Genomic DNA, 25,049 nt, shown 5'->3' with positions numbered 1-25,049 from the left:
ACCCCTAAGTTACAGTGGGTTTTTTTAGATGACGGAGTAGGCGGCGAGGTGGAAATGACCAAAATGTCCTCGTCTTCCCCAACTGAAAATGAGATGGATATGGTGACTGCGAAGTTGGGTATTGAATCTTGGATCTGTTGAGCCTTAATACGCGAACTGAAATCAAAATACAGTAACTTGGATCTAAATCCAACGTAACTTGAATCACCAAAACACTTCAACGAATTGTTGAAAATCCCTATCTCAAAAACATGAAACCCATCTCATCTTCAACCTGGACACCTAAAAATATGCTCCAAATGTGCAGGTCCAAAATCCACTTTGAACCAGCTCCAAGCCCACTTCACTCATCTTCAACCTGGACACCTAAAAATATGCTCCAAATGTGCAGGCCCAAAATCCACTTTGAACCAGCTCCAACCCCACTTCACTCATCTTCAAAACCATTCAAATCCATATTCAATACCATATCCATCTCATTTCTATACCCATTCCAACCCAGACTCAATACCACACCCATCTCATTTCCAAATCTATTCATGCCCAGATTCAGTGCCAAACCCATTCAAACCCAGGTTCAATATCCCATCCCTCTTGAAATACATCTCTCGGAGCCCAATTCGCCCATCCAGAAATCCAAATCAATAGCCGCTAGAACCCACCTTCGCAGCCACCCAACTTCGAAACCCATTTTGATTCCTTCACACTATCACAGATCTTATTTCAGGTATATAAAAAAGCCCATTCATTTGCCTTTATCCCTGTTTCTTATTTCCTGGTTTTTTAAGGTTCATGACCTTTTTGCTTTCAGGGTTTTAATTGGGAGTCATGGAACAAGGAAGAGAAATTGTATGAATTCGTTGGAAAGCATCTCTTAGAACTAGATCAGGTTGAGATTAACCATGCCACAACGTAAATGGGTTGTGCCGGAGATTGCGACGGCGGCCGTGATGAAGGAAATGACATAACCTTAATCCCTCTGCAAATGGCTTAAAACTAGTGAGGGTATTTCTGTCCTCAAAATCTTAACCCAGGTTAGTTTGGGCCATTCCATTGGGTTAAACTAATGGAGAGTTGATGGAGGGATTTTGTCGTCGCCTCAGCAGGCTTTTGCCGAACCATGTAAATCTTTGTGTCTTTGTGTAATTGCTTGTGTTTATTCTTTCGTTCTACTTTACCATTGAAATCAAATATTGCTATTTGGGGTTTTTCCACAACAATTACACATAAATAATGCTAGTAATGATAAAGCAAACCCATCGATTCAATCAGAAAGACTTTTACAATCAACCGTGAATCTTTCATCCGAAGCTTGCAATAGGAATAGGAAACATTGAAAATTAAAAGGCTTAAAAATATCAAAACAAGGGGTGCAACTAGACTCTGTCAAATAGATTACATAAGTATCAAAGGATGGAACAGCCAAAAGAGGACTGTTGATCAGAGGTGGCCGCGACATCTTCACCGGAAGTTTTGCCGGAAACGTTCACACCGGGCCACTCCCGGCAGAGGCAGTGCTGACCCTGCTCGATCTTCCGGTAAACGGACGCCACGTGTCTCCCACACCCATCCCATGTGGTCTTTCCACATGTAGAACACCTCACCGCATAGCACATATTTTCTTCTCTCTCTCTCTCTCTCTCTCTCTCTGATCTAGGGAGGAGGGAGAGAGGTGTTAATTGCCCTTTATTTATAGAAAAATGATGATAAGAAGATGATAACTGCACTCTTTTATTTTGATAATGACACCCTTTCTTCATTCGCTAATGATATTTGCAGTATCGTATTTTGATAATTGCACTAACTCGCCTTGTCTATTACCATCTAATCTGTTGACAAATTTGTCTCAATTCCCGTAAAAGCTCTAAGAAGCCAATTAAAAAAGAAAAGGACTAGGTTAGTTAGCGTAGTTATCAAAATATGGTGGTGCCAATATAAGTAGCCTTTTTGTTTAATTGGGTCCTGCAGTTTTTTGATAACTGTACTAGCTAATCAGAACAATGAAGCGAGCTGCAGTAGACAAATCATGATAAATGCTTTTGCTTCTATTTCCCCAACAGAATCCATCCTAAGTCCCATGTGTTTTGACTAAGCCCACATTTTAAATTGTTTATTGGTGATTTTCTTGTGATCTGACTTTTCTCTCCATACATATCAATGGATGGAAAGGCCAACCGAAATCTTTTAGCGGTCCAATAATCATTTTTTGACTCAAATTCAATTCTCAAAATCCAAAATGAATAGGGCCTCAGTGATCACAAGTCCAGCCCATTTCCTTAGGCTCCATCTTGATGGGATGATCTTAGCCCTTTGATTCATCAAAGCCTCGATTAGGGTTAGCTCCATCAGATTGCTGTTGGATCAAATATCATCGGTAGCTCCCCCTTACACGAGCATGCCCGGTGGGCTCCGTTTAATTTCTTGCAGGAAGGCTGTATAAAACAAGAAGAACTTAGCTTATGAAGCAAGCTTTTCATCAAACAATAAAGTTTTTATTGACTTTATATGGTTCCGCCATTCTTGTTGAAAGTGTAAAGTATGCCTCAAGCATATCTTTCATCCACTCTAGAAGCAGTCTCCTCTGTACAAACATAAGCAAGAGAAGATGGAAGGAGAATGGTTATAAGAATTTCTCCTCCGATCATCCAATCCTAATAAGATTTTTTTTGTTGAAATTGGATGGCCAAAAACTACATATATGAAATTATTGAATGTTATGATTGGGGAAATGTGCAAAAGATTCAAAGAGAGGCCTATCAAATGGGCGGTTCAGATCGATCAAAGGTGGGACATACTATGTAGTGGTGGTCTACTAAAGAATTTCTTGGATGCTACACTACTCCTAATTGTATGTATTAACATGGCTTAATAGCATGCATAGTTTTGTTACAAGGTAAATGATGTTTCCACCCACTTTTTCAGCATTAATTTATGCCCCTTTTGCTTTGTTTTGTTTTCTTAAAACCGACAATATTTCTAGTGTTTCAAAATGTGAATGCCGGTCAAAATGTGGCCAAAGCAAATCTTAATCAACTTGGTGCCACTCAATCGAGTACTGACTTAACGCGGTAGAGTACCTAGGTCGACATGGTAATAACTCAGGAGAGGCAAAGGAGTTTTTATTGACTACATAGTGCAAAACCAGTACTTGGAGAAGACATCGACTAAGGCAACGATGACTAAGAAGGGGAGTTTTGAAACTATGAGCATTTTCATTATTTTGTTTATATTTTTCAGCATTTGTTGGAAAAGATAAATGAAAAGGGGTGGAAATATCATTTTCAATGTTAAAATTAGACTGCAGGTGAATATTGGGGAATAGTGGCATGTGTTTTTTTTTTTTTGTTAACGAAGGGTGTCCCCACCCCCTTCGGGGGTAGGACTATTTCCCTATGGATGCACGCAATCACCCGGAAACCACGCGCATTGGGTAAGCAAGGGGGGATACTGACGCTTGTCACTGGGGAGCAAACCCATGACTTTACGCCAAAGAGCCACACCCTTCCGGGTGATAGTGGCATGTGTTGAGCATAAGCAAGGGTGTTCTTGACTAGTTGCACGGCTGCAAGTTTAGACACGTTGCATCCTTCTTTAAGACTGAAACTTTCTCACCTTGGCTATTAGTGGTGGAGAGAAAAATAAGGGAGAAATAATGGTCCTTAGTTTTGAAAGTCTTGAGGACAGTTAGAAAGGGAAAAATACATTTACACCCCACTCTAGTTTCTGACACATACACTTTTAGCCCTGACTTTCAAAGCATGACAACTATACCCTTAAGTTACAATGGGTTTTTTTAGATGACGGAGTAGGCGGCGAGGTGGAAATGACCAAAATGTCCTCGTCTTCCCCAACTGAAAATGAGATGGATATGGTGACTGCGAAGTTGGGTATTGAATCTTGGATCTGTTGAGCCTTAATAGGCGAACTGAAATCAAAATACAGTAACTTGGATCTAAATCCAACGTAACTTGAATCACCAAAACACTTCAACGAATTGTTGAAAATCCCTATCTCAAAAACATGAAACCCATCTCATCTTCAACCTGGACACCTAAAAATATGCTCCAAATGTGCAGGTCCAAAATCCACTTTGAACCAGCTCCAAGCCCACTTCACTCATCTTCAACCTGGACACCTAAAAATATGCTCCAAATGTGCAGGCCCAAAATCCACTTTGAACCAGCTCCAACCCCACTTCACTCATCTTCAAAACCATTCAAATCCATATTCAATACCATATCCATCTCATTTCTATACCCATTCCAACCCAGACTCAATACCACACCCATCTCATTTCCAAATCTATTCATGCCCAGATTCAGTGCCAAACCCATTCAAACCCAGGTTCAATATCCCATCCCTCTTGAAATACATCTCTCGGAGCCCAATTCGCCCATCCAGAAATCCAAATCAATAGCCGCTAGAACCCACCTTCGCAGCCACCCAACTTCGAAACCCATTTTGATTCCTTCACACTATCACAGATCTTATTTCAGGTATATAAAAAAGCCCATTCATTTGCCTTTATCCCTGTTTCTTATTTCCTGGTTTTTTTAAGGTTCATGACCTTTTTGCTTTCAAGGTTTTAATTGGGAGTCATGGAACAAGGAAGAGAAATTGTATGAATTCGTTGGAAAGCATCTCTTAGAACTAGATCAGGTTGAGATTAACCATGCCAAAACGTAAATGGGTTGTGCCGGAGACTGCGACGGCGGCCGTGACGAAGGAAATGACATAACCTTAATCCCTCTGCAAATGGCTTAAAACTAGTGAGGGTATTTCTGTCCTCAAAATCTTAACCTAGGTTAGTTTGGGCCATTCCGTTGGGTTAAACTAATGGAGAGTTGATGGAGGGATTTTGTCGTCGCCTCAGCAGGATTTTGCCGAACCATGTAAATCTTTGTGTCTTTGTGTAATTGCTTGTGTTTATTCTTTCGTTCTACTTTACCATTGAAATCAAATATTGCTATTTGGGGTTTTTCCACAACAATTACACATAAATAATGCTACTAATGATAAAGCAAACCCATCGATTCAATCAGAAAGACTTTTACAATCAACCGTGAATCTTTCATCCGAAGCTTGCAATAGGAATAGGAAACATTGAAAATTAAAAGGCTTAAAAATATCGAAACAAGGGGTGCAACTAGACTCTGTCAAATAGATTACATAAGTATCAAAGGATGGAACAGCCAAAAGAGGACTGTTGATCAGAGGTGGCCGCGACATCTTCACCGGAAGTTTGGCCGGAAACGTTCACACCGGGCCACTCCCGGCAGAGGCAGTGCTGACCCTGCTCGATCTTCCGGTAAACGGACGCCACGTGTCTCCCACACCCATTCCATGTGGTCTTTCCACATGTAGAACACCTCACCGCATAGCACATATTTTCTTCTCTCTCTCTCTCTGATCTAGGGAGGAGGGAGAGAGGTGTTAATTGCCCTTTATTTATAGAAAAATGATGATAAGAAGATGATAACTGCACTCTTTTATTTTGATAATGACACCCTTTCTTCATTCGCTAATGATATTTGCAATATCGTATTTTGATAATTGCACTAACTCGCCTTGTCTATTACCATCTAATCTGTTGACAAATTTGTCTCAATTCCCGTAAAAGCTCTAAGAAGCCAATTAAAAAAGAAAAGGACGAGGTTAGTTAGCGTAGTTATCAAAATATGGTGGTGCCAATATAAGTAGCCTTTTTGTTTAATTGGGTCCTGCAGTTTTTTGACAACTTTACTAGCTAATCAGAACAATGAAGCGAGGTGTAGTAGATAAATCATAATAAATGCTTTTTCTTCTATTTCTCCAACAGAATCCATCCTAACTCCCATGTGTTTTGACTAAGCCCACATTTTAAATTGTTTATTGGTGATTTTCTTGTGATTTGACTTTTCTCTCCATACAAGTCTATGGATGGAACTAGACCTGACAAAAGCGACCCTAACCCTCGGGTGACCCAACCCGCAAAAACACGGGTCGGGTCAACCCACCCGCAAGTCACTTGGCTATTTAAAGGGTGGTGATTTTGTTATGCTAATCTAGTTAGATGGCTTTTTTTTTCTAATGTAAAGGATTGTGATTTTGTCATGCTAATCTATTTTTTAAGGGTTTGATGCCTAAATAGGTTATGGCTGGCACCATAGAATATAAATAGGTTGTGGCTAGCACCATAGGTTGATCCCAACCCTCCGTTTTGAATGTTAGAGGGTTGATCACTTGATCCTAACCCTCTATAGATCAGAGGGTTAGGATCAACCTATTGAAATGATTTTTGGGGCACAACCTATTTAGGCTGTGGGCCATGTAATGGACGGTTTGGATCATCCCACGGTGCCGGCCATACCCCCCTCATCAAAATCCAGTGATAACATTTTCAAAAATAAACAACTGTGTGAATTTGCGGGTGACCTGCAGGTTGACCCGGCCCACCCGCGGGCCGCGCGTGTCACATAAATTCTGACCCGCAAAAATGAGGGTCATCTCCTGACCCGACCCGTGTGACCCGCACCCGCATCACCTGCGGGTTGACCCGGCCCGACCCACCCGATTGCCAGGTCTAGATGGAACGGCCAACCGAATTCTTTTAGCGGTTCAATAATCATTTTTTGACTCAAATTCAATTCTCAAAATCCAAAATGAATAGATCCTCAGTGATCACAAGTCCAGCCCATTACCTTAGGCTCCATCTTGATGGGATGATCTTAGCCCTTTGATTCATCTAAGCCTCGATTAGGGTTAGGGTTTCATAAAGAAAAGCTAAAGAGACTGTTAGGATTGAACCCGATCATGACTGCCCATTCAATCGGACTCTTTAAAATTTGGAAACACCCTTGAAGATTGCCAAAGTATAAAAAGATTCATACAACTTCTATTTCAAATATTTTTGATGGGTAAGCTTCAATTGAGAATTAAGATGACTTTTAAGGTTCTAAATATATTTATTAAGGCTAGTGACATTGGCACTACCTGGTTTTAATAATTGCACAAATTCAGCTCGGTAGTGCCAATTTTAATCGGCTTCGGACTTCTTTTTTGGAAACTATAATAACCTTTGATAGCTATTTATATAATAGAAATCAACTTGAGTTAGTACAATTATAAAACCATGAAAGTGCCAATATCATTCCCTTTTTTTAAAATATGCTGCTAATTTAACATTATCAGAAGGAAAAAAAATACTCTTTTAGGAAAAATAATCACATAAATAGAAACATACTCTTAATTAAGAGGAAATATGAAGGGAAGGGAGATTTTATATGGTGCCCTATCGGGCATGCGCGTGCCCTTGATATTTGATCCAACAGCAGCCCCTTTTTCATCTTTGAAAGGGATTGCTGTTGGATCAAATATCATCGGTACCTCCCCCTTACACGAGCATGCCCGATGGGCTATGTTTAATTTCTCGCAGGAAGGGTGTATAAAACAAGAAGAACTTAGCTTCTGCAGCAAGCTTTTCATCAAACAAGAAAGTTTTTATTGACTTTATATGGTTCCGCCATTCTTGTTGAAAGTGTAAAGTATGCCTCAAGCATATCTTTTATCCACTCTAGAAGCAGTCTCCTCTGTACAAACATAAGCAAGAGAAGATGGAAGGAGAATGGTTATAAGCATTTCTCCTTTTTCTTTTTCAATACAGGACCCATAAAATAAAAAGGAACACCATAAACACAAACACAAAAGAAAGAAAGTTCTTTCTTCACGTTCAGCTTTTATTTGGGTACGAGACAAGGCAGGCTATGTTCCAATTGTATAATTTCTTATATCTCATTAATAAAATTTAAAGGCTCTACCGGGACCCAGTCAAGTTCTGGGGTAAAAAAAAGTACTAGTCAAAACCCAAGTTCTTAATGAAAAACAATAACCATTCAAAAACACAAAGTAACACTTACCTTCCCCTTAGAATTTATTAACATGGATCACAAAATGCTTATTTAACATGTTCTTAAGTGCTTATTTTAGTAGTAATTTCAAACTAGCTAAGGGTGCACCAAAACTAATAGGAAGATCTAGTAGGGGCGTTGGCCCACAAAGTTGCCTGGTGGGTCATAGTTGCATGTGATGAAGATGGCACCACTGTTGCACCTCACTCGAGCACAACCAAGGCGAACCGAGTTGCGCCACACTACTTGTGTATAGTGTCCACATTGTTTCCCACTCGCACAAGTGTTGGCCGCGTAATTATAGTCCCCCCTCTCGTTCACCCACGAGTTCACAGCATCGACGGCTGTAAAGTCACGTCCGGACCCCCAAAAGATGTTCTCTCCATAAGGTCCACCCGAGTGCACCAATTGACAATCTCCGATCCTTTGGTTCGCATAGTTTTGGGCATAGGCCGCTACCGTGTTGTCCCATGTCATAGGACCAACGCCCACCTGGGCCCGAGCGGCGTTGTGGGGGTTAAGATAGTCCTGAGGGGAGTTTTGGGCTTGGCAAAAATGGGCCATGGCTAGGCCCATGACACACATGAAGGCTAATACAATGCTTGAGCACCCCATCTTTCTTTCTACTTATTTTCCTTCTCTTCTTCTATGTTATATGGCTTGTTGATGAAAAGAGGCTTAATGATGGGGTATTTATACCAATAACCTAGAAAGAAATTTCATCACGTACCTGCGATGGAAAATTCAAAAGTCAATGTTTGAACTTTCAAGTTATTTCTTTCCATACTTTGAAAATTAATATGTCCAAATTATCTTAATCAACATAAGCCAATTTATAAAGGGATTTTAAAACAAAGAAAGGAATGACTATGAAGAATGCTTGCGTAGGGCTTAAACCCGTTGTAACACAATGAGCACCACTATGCATAGTTGTTACCATCTTTGATTGATCTGAATGCTCCAGTTGATAGGAATTGCTTTGGATCTCCTATTACCGAAAAATAACACCAATCATCCAATCCTAACATGAAATACATGTGATTTTTTTGGTGAAATTGGATGGCCAAAAACTAAATATAAGAAATTATTAAATCCTATGAGTGCATGATTGTCATAAGTTTTGGGCCACAAGAGATTTAAAGAGAGGCCTGTTAAAGTATAAAAGATAAATAACGCCTTTCTCCAATAGCTTAAGCTTTTGGAGAAGTTGGTTAGTTAACATGGTATCAGAGGCAAAGGTCTCGTGTTCAAACCTCCCAGATAGCAAAAATCCACATGCGATGGTCGGCCCGAAGTGGGACTACATGTGCCACGTGTTTGCCGAGTGGACCACACGTGCAGGGGAGTGTTAAAGTATAAAAGATAAATAACAAATAAATCCTTTCTCCAACAGCTTAAGCTTTTGGAGAAGTTGGTCAGTTAACAAGGCCTATCAAATGGCCGGTTCAGATCAATCGAAGGTGGGACCCACTATGTAGTAGTGCTCTACTAAAGAATTTCTTGGATACTATAGTGCACCTAATTCTATGTATTCACATAGACTTAATTAAGAGCATGCATAGTTATCTTACAAGGGAAATGATATTTCCACCCACTTTTTTAGCATTAATTTCTGTCTCTTATTTGTTTTCTTTTCATAAAACCGACAATATTTCTATAGTTTTAAAATGTGAATGCCAGCCAAAGCAAATCATATTCAACTCGATGCGGCTCAAGTGAGTACTCAATTGACATGGCTGAGTACTAGGCAGACACAGAAATAACTCGGGAGAGTCAAAAGGAGCGTGCCTTTTTTACTATATAGTGCAAAACCCATATTCGAGAAGAACTCGGCCAAGGTAAAAGGGCGTTGACTCGGGCAAGTAGGCGATGCTGCTGGGGAGTTTCAATACTCTGAGTATTTTCATTCTTTTTGTTTGTCTTTTTAAGTATTTGTAGGAAAAGATTAAAAAAAAAAGGGTAGAAATTCTGGGAAAGTGGTGGAAATATCATTTTAGATGTTACAGTTAGTCTGTTAACGTGAATATTGGGGTATACTTGATTATTTGCACGTTTGCAGGTTTAGATAAGTTGGGCATCCTTCCTTAAGACTGAAACTAGAAACCTAGAATCTTTCTCACCTTGGTTCTTAGTGGTGGAAAGAAAAATAAGGGAGGAATAATGGCCCTTAGTTTTGGAAGACTTGAGGACAGTTAACAGAAATTTGTGTAAAGTGAGGAGACTTGTCTCTCATCTTATCTTTAACTTAAGCGTAAGGAACATTCATGTGGCTAGTTTTTCCTATGTTAGTACAAGACTGGTCCTAACTAGTGGCCCACGTTTCACATGGTTTGAAAATGTAGAAGTATATTCGCATAAAAGGAGGCCATTAGTCTCTATTCTTATCTCAAACTCAATCCAAGGAAGACTCATGGGCCAAGTCTTTTTCTACATTACGTATTAAGACTGCTTCTCACTAGTCGCCCACGTTACAAATAGTTTTTAGGGCTTACTAGTTCTTTATTTTTGAACTTTATCTAATAGGATTTCTTTAGCTTGTTAGGAATCATACAGTCCAATGAGTAACGTGTAAAATAAAGAGAAACGTGCCTATTGCACCCTTATATAGGGCTTTTTTTTTTTTTTTTAGGTGACAAGTTGTGGAAAACAAGTGGTAATTGGTGTCATAAGAAAAGAGTTTAAAACATAGAGATTAGTGCCAAAAACATGATAAGTATGAGCTTCCTTCACTGATCATATGATATTGTAGCTAGATACCCAACTTTGTACTAACATTATGCTCTCAAAAGTCATTGATGAAGTGGTTTTATTTATGAGATGCAATTGTTTTCAAAATTATACTAACTTTTACATACTGACTTTTCAAAATCTCTTTCTAACTATTTTACATTAGTAAAACATTAAGCTTAAACTGAAGTTTTTATAAAATATTTCAGAGCATTTTTACAAAGGGGTTACTATCTAAATCAGCCATATTCGAAGGAATCTCAAAACTAAGGTTTAGCCTTCCAGAATCTCGTACAAGTTTGCATTATATATTTATATGGTACAAACCTAATACAAGGATTTTGGGGCTTTACGATCACCCAAATAAAACCTCAATATTTACAAAGTAAATTTGAATTTTACTGTCAATATTAGTCCCACATTGAATTTTGATTCTTCAGTCCTAAACTCCTGGCCCTTTATAAGGAATTAATTTAAACAACTACATAGACAATTCCTTTAAATGGGATTTGCTAGCTTCCATCGCAGAAGACATTTCGCAGATGGGCTGTTGCATGTGACTATGTGAGAGCAGCCACAGATCTGGGACAGATCCATTAGAGGTTTCCCTAGCATTACTCTTTCTTTTACCACTTATCATTATGCTTGATTGTGCTTGATATTTTTTCCAATTTGCATAGCAAGTATGACTTTGGCCATGTTTGGCAACCATGATTTTTTTTTTTCATAATAAATTAGTTTCTCCAAGTGGTGAGAGAGGCTAGGTCGGGTGCAAAGAGAGACTTGAGAAGGCACGAATGGCGGGAGAGTGAGAAGTGGCTAAAAACAAGGAAAACATCAATCATATTTTGGATGGAGTTTTTTGTTTCCTTGTTTTTTCAGCCTTTTCTTATCATATCCCCACTCTGTCCGTTGTATCTACTCGTGAAAACAAGGATCCGCCCTGCCCCGTCCTGTGCGGAGCGGGAATTCTTCAATTTAAGCGGGGACGGGGACGGCTCTGGGTCCGCCCCGCCCCGTAACGTCTATAAAGATTACATTAATATCCCTATATATCTTTAATATTTTGAAAATACCTTATATATGGAATGGTTTTGATCCTTATCGTGATTGAAATGTAAATCTTGAAATATATAGGTGGCCGTCTATCCATAAAGTGTTATGTGCCCTTTATGTGAGTGCCGTATTAGCCCGAAAAGAGAGAGTAACCTAAGTGGATCATCCTATGGAAATGATTTTTGAGGCACAACAGATTTATGTTGTGGCTCAACAAATGGACGGTTTGGATCATCTTATGGAGTGGGTCATACCCTACTTTTTTTTAAAATACTGATTTGGATGGCCACCCATCATATATTTTCTTTCCCCAAAAACGAACTTGGTGACAAATTCAAAGATTTCCTTGTATCTTAGATTGCTACCTACGAGTCACTTGATATCGTTGTAATAAAAGCCTAAAATCCCTCCCTTAAATTCTTTCCTAATATATTTCTTATTTTTCATCAATATATCTCACTCAAATCCCTTAAAAATCTATTACAGAACTTGTTTGACACCTTTTCTTTATTAATTGACAAAACAACCTAATGACAAATCTAAACATAATCTCTTTCTTTTCAATATAGAAATGAAATGAGAAAAGCAAGGGAAGTCCTCAACTTGGAGGCAGAAATCATTCTATTTAGAGCTATCCACATCCAATAAACTGATACGACCCCTTGGATAAAAGTAAAAATAAAAGAGAAAGAAACAACGTAGGCCTATTCGAGATGGCCAAATCTCCTAAAACAGTCCTTGCTTTTTCATTCACACATTAAAAAGAAAGAGATTACATTCTTATAAAATTAGCATTTCTACTATTTATGAAACAATCCAAACTTCCCAAATCCTAAGGGATACTTAGGAAACAAGATAAAAATAAAAGGAAACTAATATTAAGGAGAATATCCTAGCTATAGCAAGAAATTAGCATTTCTACCATTTAGGAAACAATCCAAACTTCCCAAATCCTAAGGGATACTTAGGAAACAAGATAAAAATAAAAGGAAACTAATATTAAGGAGAATATCCTAGCTATAGCAAGAATTAAGGAAATCAAGATCTTCTAGCTAATCTTGGGTACATAACATAAACAGCCTGAACTCTTGTTGGAACAAGAAGTCTCCAAAATTTCTACTAGGAAAAGATAAGCCGTAGGATGGGTTCCTTCTATTTGACTTGATACCCGAATTCATAGCTACCAAAATAGTGATTTGACTGAGAAAACACTAGGGCCCAAATCCTACTATCGATCTGGCTCATTTCAGTCAATGTACATTCCAGTTTCTGTGTTTGTGATCCCATCACCATAACACTAAGTGTACATTGTGTAAGACGATTTTGTTTACACAAATATAAACAACGAATATCAGTACCTCACTTCCCCTTGAATTCATTAACCTCGACAAAATATATCCTACCAAACATGAATCATTGACATATGATATATATGGCTTATTTAGCATTAAGAGCTTCTGAAAAAAAGAGTGCTTAGATTCTAGTAAGGGCGTTGCCCCACATAGTTGCCTGGGGGATCATAGTTGCAAGTGATGAAGGTGGCGCCGCTGTTGCACTTGACACGGGCGCAACCAAGGTGGACCGAATTGCGCCAAACAACCTGAGTGTAGTGCCCACACACCTTCCCAATCACACACGTGTTGGTGTTATAGTTGTAGTCTTGCTTCTCGTCGACCCACAAATTCACGGCATCTGTGGCCATGTATTCGAGCCCGTAGCCCCAAAAGATGTTCTCACCGTAGGGTCCACCAGAGTGGATGAGCTGGCAATCGATGATTCGTCGATTGGCGTAGTTTTGTGCGTATGTGGCTACCGTGCTATTCCACGTCATTTTGGCCACACCCACGAGCCCACGGGCCACGTTATGGGCATCAAGGTAGTCTTGAGGCGAGTTTTGGGCTTGGCCAATGTGGGCCAGGGCTAGGCCACTGATGCATAGGAATGCTAATGCAAGACTCCATGATCCCATCTCTCTCTGTCTCTCTGTTGATGAAATGGAGCTATGTTGTGTGGGTATTTATAGGAGTAGTGTCTCTCGATCATATGCCATGGATTTGTGTTGGATAAAATCTGAGTGAAATCTTAAACTTTATATAAAGTTTCTATTTCAGTGAAACAAATTACCATGTATGGCACCATACCATATACGATAAAATTGCAGCAAATCCTCAATCAACATAAGCCAATGCCTTGCCTTTAGGCAACATGGAAGAAGTCTAAGATTATTATAGCGTATCTTGAGGATGGGAAAGCCATGAATACAATGAACACAATCCTTCTAGCTTTAGTAGGGCTGCAACTCGGGTCGAGCGGGTCGGGTTTTGGAGAACCCAACCCTACCCGAGAAATATCTTGGGTGGGTCGGGTCGGGTTTTTTTCCGGAAAACCCACGATTCCCAAACCCGGCCCTACCCATGATAAATCTCGGGTCGGGTTGGGTTTTTTCACGTTGACACAATTTTTTAAGGAAAATTCTTGTTTGGCAAGGCAACTCAACTCATAGAAGTAGAAATTACACTCACATTACACTTGAATCAAACAATGATGTAATTACACTCACATTACACTTGAATCAAACAATGTTGTAATTACAATCAAACAATGCTGAATCAAACACTTGAATCAACTCAACTCATAGAAGCAGAAATTACACTCACATACAATAACAGTGGGTGCGTGGGTTTTCACTTTTAACTTTTAACTAACAATAGAAAAAAATGTACATACTATAACTTATGTAACTCGGGTTGGGCCCCTTCAAACCCGGCTCGACCCGAGATTCATGCGGGCTTTTGAATGCTCAACCCGGCTCGACCCGAAACCCATAAAACCTGAACCCAACCCAGGCTATTTTCGAGTCGGGTCGATGCGGGTCGGGTAAATCCCGGCTCGAGTTGCGGCCCTAAGCTTTAGAGCTTTTATAAGCAAAAAGATTTTTAATTTGTTTCTTATAAAAAGCTAATTATTCTATTTTTCTTTTGCAGAAATAACTTGTATTTAAGAAAATGAGTTCAACTAGACTAATAATCATCTTTAGAATTTTGCAGATTTTATGTGATGTGTGCGTGTAGTCCAGTATTTTTCATACTGTACAGTGGGGCCCACTTCCTAGGATGATCCAGACCATTCATTTGATGGGCCACACCGTAAATAGGCAGTACAAAAATCAACATAGGTCAATGCCTTTGTCGTTAGGCAACATGGAAGGAGTTTAAGACAATTTCAGGCTTAACTTAAGGTTGGGAAAGCATAGAATACAATGAACACAAGCTCTCTAGCTTTAGAGCTTTTTAGTAATTATATTTAAAGATGTCCCACTATTAGATGGCTGTATATAGGAATGTTTGGAGGCAGAGACATGGACAACCTCATAGTGGTTATTAGATGGCTAGATGGGAGATCTCACATCCTTAGATATTTTCAGAGTTTATTGATGATATCTTTGATTGTGTGGAGGGAATCACCCTCCACTAATGTCCTTCCAACCATCTTTGTAATGACATTTAGCTAGGGAATCACTCTCCACTATACTATTGTCCGTCTCTCTTTCCGACATAAATCTAATGCCCTCGAGGATTGCTCTCATGCCGCTTCATTAGAATCTTTTATTCTTATCAGGCCTGAGAAAGCTCATTTTATGATGCTATTTTCATCTCTAAGAACACCTCCTATACTCGAGAGTCCCAGGTATTTACATGTCTATAATGACGGAGTACCACATAAACAGTCACTAACGAGTAACGGAATAATGTATCGTGATGGATTACCACATAAACAGTCACTAATGGTCTTTTTGTAACCACTTCCTGTCGCTATTGGGTCAGAGAGAGAGAGAGAGAGAGAGATATAGATAGATAGATGGGATGGACCCATGGGGGCGCCTTGTAGCTGGTTTTTTGCAAGGGAGCCCTTAAGCTTATCATTCTTCTTATACATTTTAGCATTCTAAGGGTGTCATATGAAGCCGGGACACATGGCCTAATTGGATTAGCTAGCAAGGCTACTTGCCACCCTTAAAATTGAAGGCACTTCGATCCATTCATGTTGGATTGTCTTATACCGTAGTATATATTTGCGTTAAATAAGAAACCGACACAGGCGAAAGTGCCTAAACTTACGGGTGGCATTACCATTTACAATGGGAAATGATATATTGGCTCCCTATTTTTACTTAGGACAGCCACCTCTAGTGTAAAAGAGTAGTCATTAATAGACTAGAAGGGAATGTCCCAAGTAAATAAAAGGGGCGAATATATCAGTGTCCTTTACAACGACATGCATTTTGAAGATGTAAAAACATTGATGTTATTTTTGACCTCTTTCTATATAAAGCGCAACGGTCCTAGTATATTCTTAGTAAAGAGAAACTTTCAACACTCAAAGTTCGTTTTCTTCTGTTTTTTCCCTTCATTCAACTCAAATCTCTCGCCATTTTCTGCGAGTTTGATGCCATTACTACCCAATATTAAAGCTCTCTTCAACCAACAGATCCTTACAAAGTATTGTAAGAGAAAAGAAGAAGAAAAAGGAGAAGAGGAAGAGAGAAGAAATAGAGAGAAAAATGAAGTCTTCTAGCCTAGCCTTAGCCATATTCTATGTCGTGGGTCTAGCCATGGTCCATGTTGGCCTGGCCCAAAACACGCCTAAGGACTTCCTTGACCTTCACAATGCAGCTCGTGCTGAAGTAGGAGTTGGGCCCCTGTCATGGGACAAAACCGTAGAGGCTTATGCACAAAGGTACGCCACGGAGAGAGCCGTCGATTGCCAACTTCAGCACTCGGGTGGACCCTACGGCGAGAACCTCTATTGGGGTTATGGAGATGGGTACACCACTGCGAAAGCGGCCGTGGATATGTGGGTCGGGGAGAAAAAATACTATGATTATGGTTCTAACACTTGCACAAGCGGGCAAGAATGCCGGCACTACACTCAAGTGGTGTGGCGTGATTCGACTCATTTAGGGTGCGCTCATGTCATTTGTGGCAATGGTAACACATTCATAACATGCAACTATAGCCCTCCTGGCAACTACATCGGGGCGAAACCGTATTAGATTTCTTAGTCGGAATGCAACTTGGGTCGGGTCAGGTTGAAATTGACCCCGAGTTGCATCCCTATGTCTTGGTTAGAATTCTTGTTAATCTCTTACATACGCCTTATTTAAGACATTTATGATAAATAAGATCTCAATTGGATCTAATTTTGGGATCTAGTTCTATGAAGATGAGTTAAGGGTCTCCTTGGGACATTTTCTCTTAGATTTTGGCTTTTGTTTTTTGATGTTTTTTTGTGAAGATGAGGGTCGTATGCCTCTTGTATATTTTGCATGAGATTTCATGCACCCCATATTTTATTATCTGAATCTTATCAAGGGATTGATATTTCCACTCCTTTTTCAGCATCTCCCACTCTCCCTTTTTGTCTTTTCTTTTCTTTTTGGAATGGCAAAAAATTATATTAAAAAATAATGAAACATAGCAACAACCTGGTGATATAGCTGATAAAAAAAAAATAGGGCAGTGATAAATCGAAGGAGAGAGAAAGACACCTGGGGAGTCGATTCATTAATTTGGGGAGTCTATTTATCACTTCCCAAAAAATAAGGTGAAGCAAAGAGAAAAAGAACAAAAAACAAAGGGAAAAATACACTTAGACCCCCTGTGGTTGCAATTTGTGTAAGGTAGACCCCCTCAGTTGACGGTTCGTCCACAGATTGAAGGGTTAGGATAATCCAATGGAGCTGATTTTTGGGCACACCCTATCTATGATATGGCCCATCAAATGAATGCTTTGGATCATCCAAACAATGTGAGCCCACTGGGGGTGGGGAGACCAAAAAAATCTTTGTGGGATCCTGTTGTAGAGAGAATTGAAAGGAGGTTGGAATCATGGAAAAGAAATCTTGTTTCTAGAGGGGGAAGGCTTGTGTTGGTTAAGGCGGTGTTGGCCAATATTCCCATATATTTTTTGTCTTTGTTTAAATGCCCGGTCAGTGTTGTTTCGCGTATTGAACAAATCCAACGTAGATTTTTATGGGGAGGCAATGAAAAGAAAAAGGGTATTTCTTTGGTCAGTTGGAAGAGTGTGTGCTTACCTGTTAGGAATGGTGGTTTGGGTATTAGGAGAGTGAAAGAATTTAATCATGCCTTGTTAGGAAAATGGTTATGGAGGTTCGGGGAGGAAAATTCTCAGTTGTGGGTTAGGGTAATTGGGAGTAAATATGGGTGCAAGCCGGGGAAGTGGGAATCTAAAAACCATTTCAAGAAACAAGGTTTGACTGTGTGGCGTGACATTTTGAAAATGTCATTTGCTTTTCTTTTGAGGGTTAGATTTAGAGTGTATTCGGGGGATCGAATAAAATTTTGGAGGGATGTGTGGTGTGCTGATGAGCCTCTTATGAGTTTATTCCCAACTTTATATCGTGTAGCTGCTGAGAAAGAGAGTTTTGTTTCTGAATGCTTTGCTCGAGATGGGGGTAGTTTAGTTTGGTCCCCTAGGTTTAGAAGGAACTTCTTTGATCGGGAGCGAGAGTCGGTTGCCCAATTTCTTAAGCTTTTAGATGGTTGCTACATTAAGAGAAGCGGTATGGATAAAAGAGTATGGACTGCGGAATCGTCTGGTTTTTTCTCTGTCAAATCTTTCTATTTCAGCTTGTTGCCTTGCAGTGTATCCTCCATTTCAGCCGAGGTATGGAAATTTCATTGCCCGCCTAGAGTTGGTTTCTTTGGATGGGCGGTATGTCGTGATCGGATTCAAACGATTAACTTCCTCCGGAAGCGCGGTATGATGCTTGTTGACCATTGCCCCCTCTGCTTGAAAGATGGTGAATCTGTGGATCATCTCTTCATGCATTGCTCCTTTACGCGTCAGGTATGGAGTTTGATATTTCTGAGATTTGGCATATGTTGGATTTTTCCATTTTCTATTCCAGAGTTGATTCTCCTTTGGACCTTTGTGCCATGGAAGAAGAAGGGCAAAGTATTGTGGAATTTGTGTCTTCTTGCAACATGGTGAGAGAAACTCCCGTGTCTTTGAAGGGGTTGCAAAATCTCTGTATTGGATATATATGAAAATTATTGCGCTCACTATTTCATGGGCGAGAAGTTTACCGGCTTTCCGTTTTGTATCGGCCTTTGACTTATGGGAGGGTTGGAGGATTGTTTGCTTTAGTAGGAAGATCTGGCATCCGATTGTTCAGAGATGGGAGGCTCCGCCTATTGAAATGTTCAAAATTAACTTTGATGGGTCGAGTATTGGGAACCCGGGCCCGGCCGGTGTTGGTGGGTTGTGTCGGGATGCTTGTGGTGAAGTTATTTGGGCTTTTGCCGGCCCTCTTGGAGTTTGTGATGCCTCGGAGGCCGAGGTGAGGGCGGTTTATCATGGCATAAAAAGGCTTGAGAGAGATAGCATGGATATCACTATTGTGGAGGGAGATTCTTTGAATGTGATTAAATGGTTGAAGGGGTTGGTCTCGCCTCCTTGGAGATTTTCTTCTATTTTTGATGAAATAGATGATTTAATTGCGGGCTCATCTATTGTTTTCAATCATGTTCGGCGATCTGCTAATGGGGAGGCGGACTCCTTGGCTAGAAGTGGGGTTAGGGGGTTGGAGTTGGAGTGGTTTGACTTCCTTCCTCCCTGAGATTTGTCTTTCTTGTTATTGTTGTTTTAAGAAAGTTCCAATCCAAGACCTATTAAGAGGGAAGGTTGTTGAGATTTTAATGACTCCCTGCAAGCTCCCTCCCTAACTAGCCAATAGGCCTCACTATTAGCCGACCTTCAAACATGCTGAGAGGAGATGGATGATCTTGGCTCTCGATCTAAAATCTCATAAATCAACTGAGCAAATCCCCAAGTGGTAGGCCAAATCTTACAAAGTAAACATTATGAATCATGGGCAAACAGGTGCAGCTAGACCCAAGGATTGTCAATGAAGGGCACAGTTCAGGTTGTGTATACATAAAGGCACAGAATCAATACGATAGCATAGGAGTTTGATCAAAAGCTACTAGAGAAATTCCTTATTACTCACCTCACGATTGAAGTTCAATATCTTGGTCACATTATACTTCAGTCACCTACAATCAATTGTGCAAGTGTTCCCAATCAACCCCACCATTAATATTAATCTTACAAAGTATACCTAAGATGCCATTGAGAAGGGGCCAATCCAAGGTTGGGTGAAACCGGGGTATACAAAACCATAAACATCACTAACACGGCGTATAAGAGCCTTTACTAAAGGGGTTCGGGTGCCTGAGTGTTGGGTCGCTCGGATCTTGAAACTAAAAGCCCCATAATCTTCAAGTTTGGTCGCCCAAGCGACATGGTTCGTCTGAGGGTTGGGTCGCTCGGATCTTGAAACTAAAAGCCCCATAATCTTCAAGTTCGGTCGCCCAAGCGACATGGTTCAAACGTCCAAAGGGAACCCCTCGGGCGCCTTAATCATTCTGGACTCTCGGAACTAGAGAGCTGATTTTTATCAGTCCATTCAGTCGGATGCCCGAAGGTACCCTTTCGGACGTTCGAAGAAGGCTAGGGCGTCCGAATCGTCGAACATAAATTTTTCTTTTTAGTGCGATTTTTACCCGATTTTCACCAAATCTAAAATGGCCATAACTTCTTCGTTTCTTGTCGAAATCCAGCGAGATTAGATCCGTTGGAAAGCTTGTGACAAAAGGTTTCCAAAGACCCCAACAAACTCTTCGGATACTCGTTGTAATTTCGCCAAATGAAGAAAAAAAAGATAAAGAAAACTCTCCACAAACCCTAATTGGCACAAGAACATAAACTCCTTCAGATCCAATACGAAACTACCATCAAAACTTATACTTACCTTGATTTGCCTTCTTCCAATGGTGGGAACAACTCCGGCCGTTCTTGGTTTGCTCCAGTATTTATACTAATTTTAAACAACCCTAATACAGAATTTTAGGAAGTTTATGTAAATTCCTCCATTAAAAACGAAAATACGCTTGGGGTATTTCAATTATAATGGATTAAACCCAAACCGACAAATCCGAAACCCTTTCTTTGCTTCTCTCACCCAAGACCATACACGTACCGAGAGTAACCTGAGAGAAAACCCCAAGAGAAGACCCAAGAGGAACCCGAGAACCACCTGCCCCCCTCTCTGCACACACAAAGAGCCTCTCCGCCCAAGCCTCCCTTTGCCGTAACACCATTCACACAAGGTTACAGAGACTTTATAGCTAGGCCTTTTTCCAAAAGCCTAAAAATGTTTCTGTTTCTATTTTTGCCTCCCAACATAGCCGGCTGGGAAACAAGCCAACTTTCCCAGCATGATTGTTTTCCTTGGGACTCTGTTTCTTTTCATTTCTTTCACAGTAAAATGGGGTTAAAAAAATTTACACCCATTGTTCCACTTAAAATGGGTGTAAAATCTGTTTTACGCCCATTTTACATTGAGAGAGATTCTCTCCAAGCTTTAAAAAGCAATGATTGCTCAACAAATTTTTCTTTTAAGATAGAACATTCTCTTAAAATTAGTACATTCAGATTAAAAATGTTCTAATGTTCGAGATTGTTATTTCAAAAAAATAAATTAAAAAAGAGCTAAGTTCAGATATATAGGAGAACAAAGAGAAAAACATCAAGCTCACAACTCAAAGTAAAGAAACGACAACACATATGACCATTAAAAGAAACACACACACACATCAAGCTCACAAACTAATAGCAATCAACTCCTACACTGTTCTTATCTTTTTCCTGATCAGCATCATTTCCTCTCAAGAACTTACTTAGTACTAGTAGTCTATAGAAGAGTTGCTTAATTAAATACCAATAGCCCTATTAAGACCTCTAGTAAGGGCGCTGACCCAGGTAGTTGCCTGGTGGGTCATAGTTGCACGTGATAAATATAGCACCATTACTGCATGTGACACGGGCACACCCGAGCCGGACCGAGTCACGCCACACGACCTGGGTGTAGTGTCCACAGACCTCCCCACCTGCACAAGTGTTTGTGTTGTAGTCAAAGTACTGACCCTCGCTGACCCACGCGTTCACGGCATCGGCCGCACTCCAATCATCCGGACCCGCCAAAGAGGTTCTCGCCATAGGGTCCGCCAGAATGGGCGAGCCCACAGTCGCCGCTCCTCTGGTTGGCATAGTTCTCGGCGTAGGCCGCCACGGTGCTGTCCCATGTCATAGGGCCCACACCAACCTGTGACCTAGCCGCGTTATGGGCGTCTAGGTAGTTTTGTGGGGAGTTTTGGGCTCTACAAACTTGGACCAGGGCTAGACCCATGACACATATGTAAGCCAATGCAAGGGCGGATTGTTCCATCTTCCTCCACTTCTTTTCACTCTCTTAAAGTCTCTTAACTCAGAAATATCTCAAGCTTTGGCACATTGAGACTCTTGTTGTTAGGGTAATATATAGAGGACACTCTACAAAAGACCTCACTTGCTTTTTTGAAGAGGCAAGTCGTGAGTCACGAAAGTGAACGTTTATCTTTTCCGTGAAATACGCTGGAACAGTGGTGGTTAGAAGTGACATTTTTAGTATTATTCATTGATTATATGCTGATTTTACGTGATTACATCCTTTGATCTAAAGGGTTAACATATAAGTCCAGCCAAATTCTATTGAGAACACTTTGATCAGATAATCCTTGACCCTTGATCCATGGAGCCTTGTTTAGGCCGGGTTCTACAAAGAAAACTTAAACTTTTGATTTTTGTAATCCGTAGTTATACATTCCTCAACCATTCATTGAATGACTTATGCGGATTTTCTATTGCGGAGATGAAAAAAATTAGAATCTAACCAAAACTCATTGCTCATATTCTGGCTTAAATTAAGGCCAAAGTATGTAGAAAAAATGAGATTTTTCAAAGCGACTCGGAGTCGGGTGGGATGTCTATTCGAGATGGGACCAGACCATGTGAGTTGCCTAAAGTCCCTGTTAGGACCCAAAAATTGACTTCTATAATTGATCATAAAAGTGTCTTTCTACATGGCCTTCCCCGTAAAAGAATTAGATTATTCATAAGCGTATATCCATTTAGATAATTAAACAATATTTTTATGTACATCAACACTTCTAGATCTCAGTTCTACGCATCTAAAAATTCACTTTTGGCCATGTTTGGCAGCCATGAAAGTTCTGCGAATGTTATCTTACATGAGGGGGAGAAGTTGCTGGAAAACAGGGAAAAGAAAAACTCTATACAGAATAGAGTGTTTTTTTTACCTTATTTTCAGCCAGGCTGAAAAATAGAGAAAAGAAAAACTCTACCCAAAATAGAGTTTTTATTTATTTATTTTTCACCCAACCCTCTCAATTCTCTCCCTCTCCCATTCTCACTACGCTTCTCTCAACACTTGGTAAGCTAATGGTCAATGAAAACAAAATTATGGTTGCCAAACATGTCTTCAAGGCCTTTACGCGAGTTTAAGAAACTCCTCTCTCTCTCTCTCTCTCTCTCTCTCTCTCTCTCTCTTGATCTTATTGAATTTCATCAATCGGAAGAGGTCGAGCAAAAGCAAAAGAGCAAAAAGAGAAGAAAATATGTCTTAAGAAGAGAGATACTAGTAGGGGTGTCAACGGATCAACTTCGGATCGGATCCACCTATGTCTTAGTCATGATCCATTCAAATCCCTTATCGGTCGGATCGGATTCGCAGTGCTCTTCACATCCTACTTCTTGTGTCCCGGTCACGATCCATTTCAAATCGGTCCGTCAATTGGAGTATCCTAGTTGGTCCTACTTACAAAACAACAACAAATCTCAGCTTTTTTCATTTGAAATGAACTCCAAAAGTTCATCAATTCATAAAAGAATTAGTCACTATATCTAATAACGACCCATGATTTTGATGAAGAATATGATTTTTTTGTTGAAAAGAACTCCAATGTTCAAGGCTGCGTGACAATGAAACTTTCTAGCTAGTAACTAATCCTTGTTGAGGGTGAGTGGCAAGTTTACAAGAAGGAAAACCGATTGATGAAAGGAAGAGAAAAAGATGTCTGGAAGAGGAGGGGGAGTTGAAAGCCGTAAGCTAAGCAATTTTTAGTTCCCCTCCTTTACGACTTAATATAAGAAATATTTTGAGGTATTTTAGTAAAAGGTCTTCGGATCATGACTATCCATCGGATTTTTTTGCCATGCCATGATCACGATCCGGATTTTTTCCGATCTTACGAAGAGGATCCAAAATATGTCCATGGATCCTTCTAATGTGGCTAGATCCTGTCTACTAAGGTTCAGATTCGGACTATCCATTGGACCGTCTGGGTCCATTGACACCCCTAGACACCAGCCTACTCCAAAGTTCTTTTTAATCAGTTTTTAAAAAAATGAGCCGATGGGGAGTTTCCATATGTCTCAAAACAATAAAGTTTTATTGAAAAAAAAAACGTCAATAATACATTTTCGGACAATAAAGACGAATTTAAAACGTATCTTTTGTAAAAAAAATAATAATAATAAAACAGAGAGAACGACTGACTTTGTGAAACTCTTTCAAAATTCATTTAGATCCAGCACAGAGTTTTCTTTGAAAAATTCAAATGACAATTTTTCGAGCTTTCTTATGAGTTTTGCATAAATAACGCGACATGAACACGTGGTGGGGCCAGTGACTGCATCCTAGAAAAAGAGAAAAAACCAATACTAACACTCGAACATGGGCTGATGCTCTTTAAGACTGAGTATATAAAAAAGGAAGAAAGGGCTGAAATATGTGTGAACACAAAACCATTTGTGGAACACTTCTCGTGCACCACGAGTATAGTGCATTTATTTGCATAAGTTCGTGTTACCTGATGAAGGCAAGGTAGCATTCCCACAACACTATGACAACCCTATGACAACCCAAGGTAGCATTCCCACAACACTAACCCAACCCAAACGGAGGCTTGGTTTGAGGATGGTCAACCCTAACCCAACTAGCCTCTAAATCTTTCAACCCTGACCTCAGCCGTTTTTTCCTAGATCGGGTTGGGTTCTGGTTAGGCTAGGAAAAAAAATTAAAAAAAATACCGAAGAAAAAACATAACCCTAAAAATTTGAAAATCGCGATAAAATTAGAGGGGAGAGGTCGGGAACAGGTCGGGTCAGGTTGCCCAGGGCCTCAACCCAAAATTAAATCAGGTTAGATTTTCCAACTCGACCCGAGCCAAATTTTGGTTGAACCTGTCGGTTTCGGGTTGACCCCGACCCAAGTTGCACCCCTGGGCTCTGCCATACATGGCCAGGGTTGCGTTATTATTAGTAATCTTATCAAGAAAAAGAATACTACTTTCATTACATGGAGAACTTCAAACAATATTACTGAATCATGAATCGTATCAGAAGTTTCAAACAATGACGAAACTGATCATATAATTAATTAAGGAGTCGTGGTAA

General features: G+C 40.0%; 1 protein-coding gene and 3 pseudogenes across 1 annotated transcript; 1 reads left to right on the top strand and 3 right to left on the bottom strand.

Annotated features, from left to right (window-relative positions):
• Positions 1-7,870: 7,870 nt before the first annotated feature.
• Positions 7,871-8,561, bottom strand: LOC143876161 (pathogenesis-related protein PRB1-2-like). Its single transcript, XM_077377847.1, has one exon. It carries the CDS (start codon positions 8,499-8,501, stop codon positions 8,013-8,015), a length of 489 nt encoding a protein of 162 aa, XP_077233962.1. The 5' UTR covers positions 8,502-8,561; the 3' UTR covers positions 7,871-8,012.
• A 4,549-nt stretch (positions 8,562-13,110) lies between these two features.
• LOC143875776 (pathogenesis-related protein PRB1-2 pseudogene) lies at positions 13,111-13,638 on the bottom strand (annotated as a pseudogene).
• A 2,508-nt stretch (positions 13,639-16,146) lies between these two features.
• Positions 16,147-16,906, top strand: LOC143875774 (pathogenesis-related protein 1 pseudogene; annotated as a pseudogene).
• Positions 16,907-21,227: 4,321 nt separating this feature from the next.
• LOC143875773 (basic form of pathogenesis-related protein 1-like) lies at positions 21,228-22,071 on the bottom strand (annotated as a pseudogene).
• Between the last annotated feature and the right edge of the window lie 2,978 nt (positions 22,072-25,049).

This window comes from Tasmannia lanceolata, unplaced genomic scaffold, assembly GCF_043159265.1.
Source record: "Tasmannia lanceolata isolate RefF3 unplaced genomic scaffold, GAP_Taslan_0.1 ptg000004l, whole genome shotgun sequence".
NCBI classification, from domain to species: domain Eukaryota; kingdom Viridiplantae; phylum Streptophyta; class Magnoliopsida; order Canellales; family Winteraceae; genus Tasmannia; species Tasmannia lanceolata.
Note: the sequence above shows the minus strand (reverse complement) of the source record. Positions and strands in the feature narration are given on the sequence as shown.

Coding starts and splice junctions, on each gene's coding strand:
- LOC143876161 (XM_077377847.1), bottom strand. CDS start 8,501: ATGGGGTGCTCAAGCATTGTATTAGCCTTCATGTGTGTCATGGGCCTA.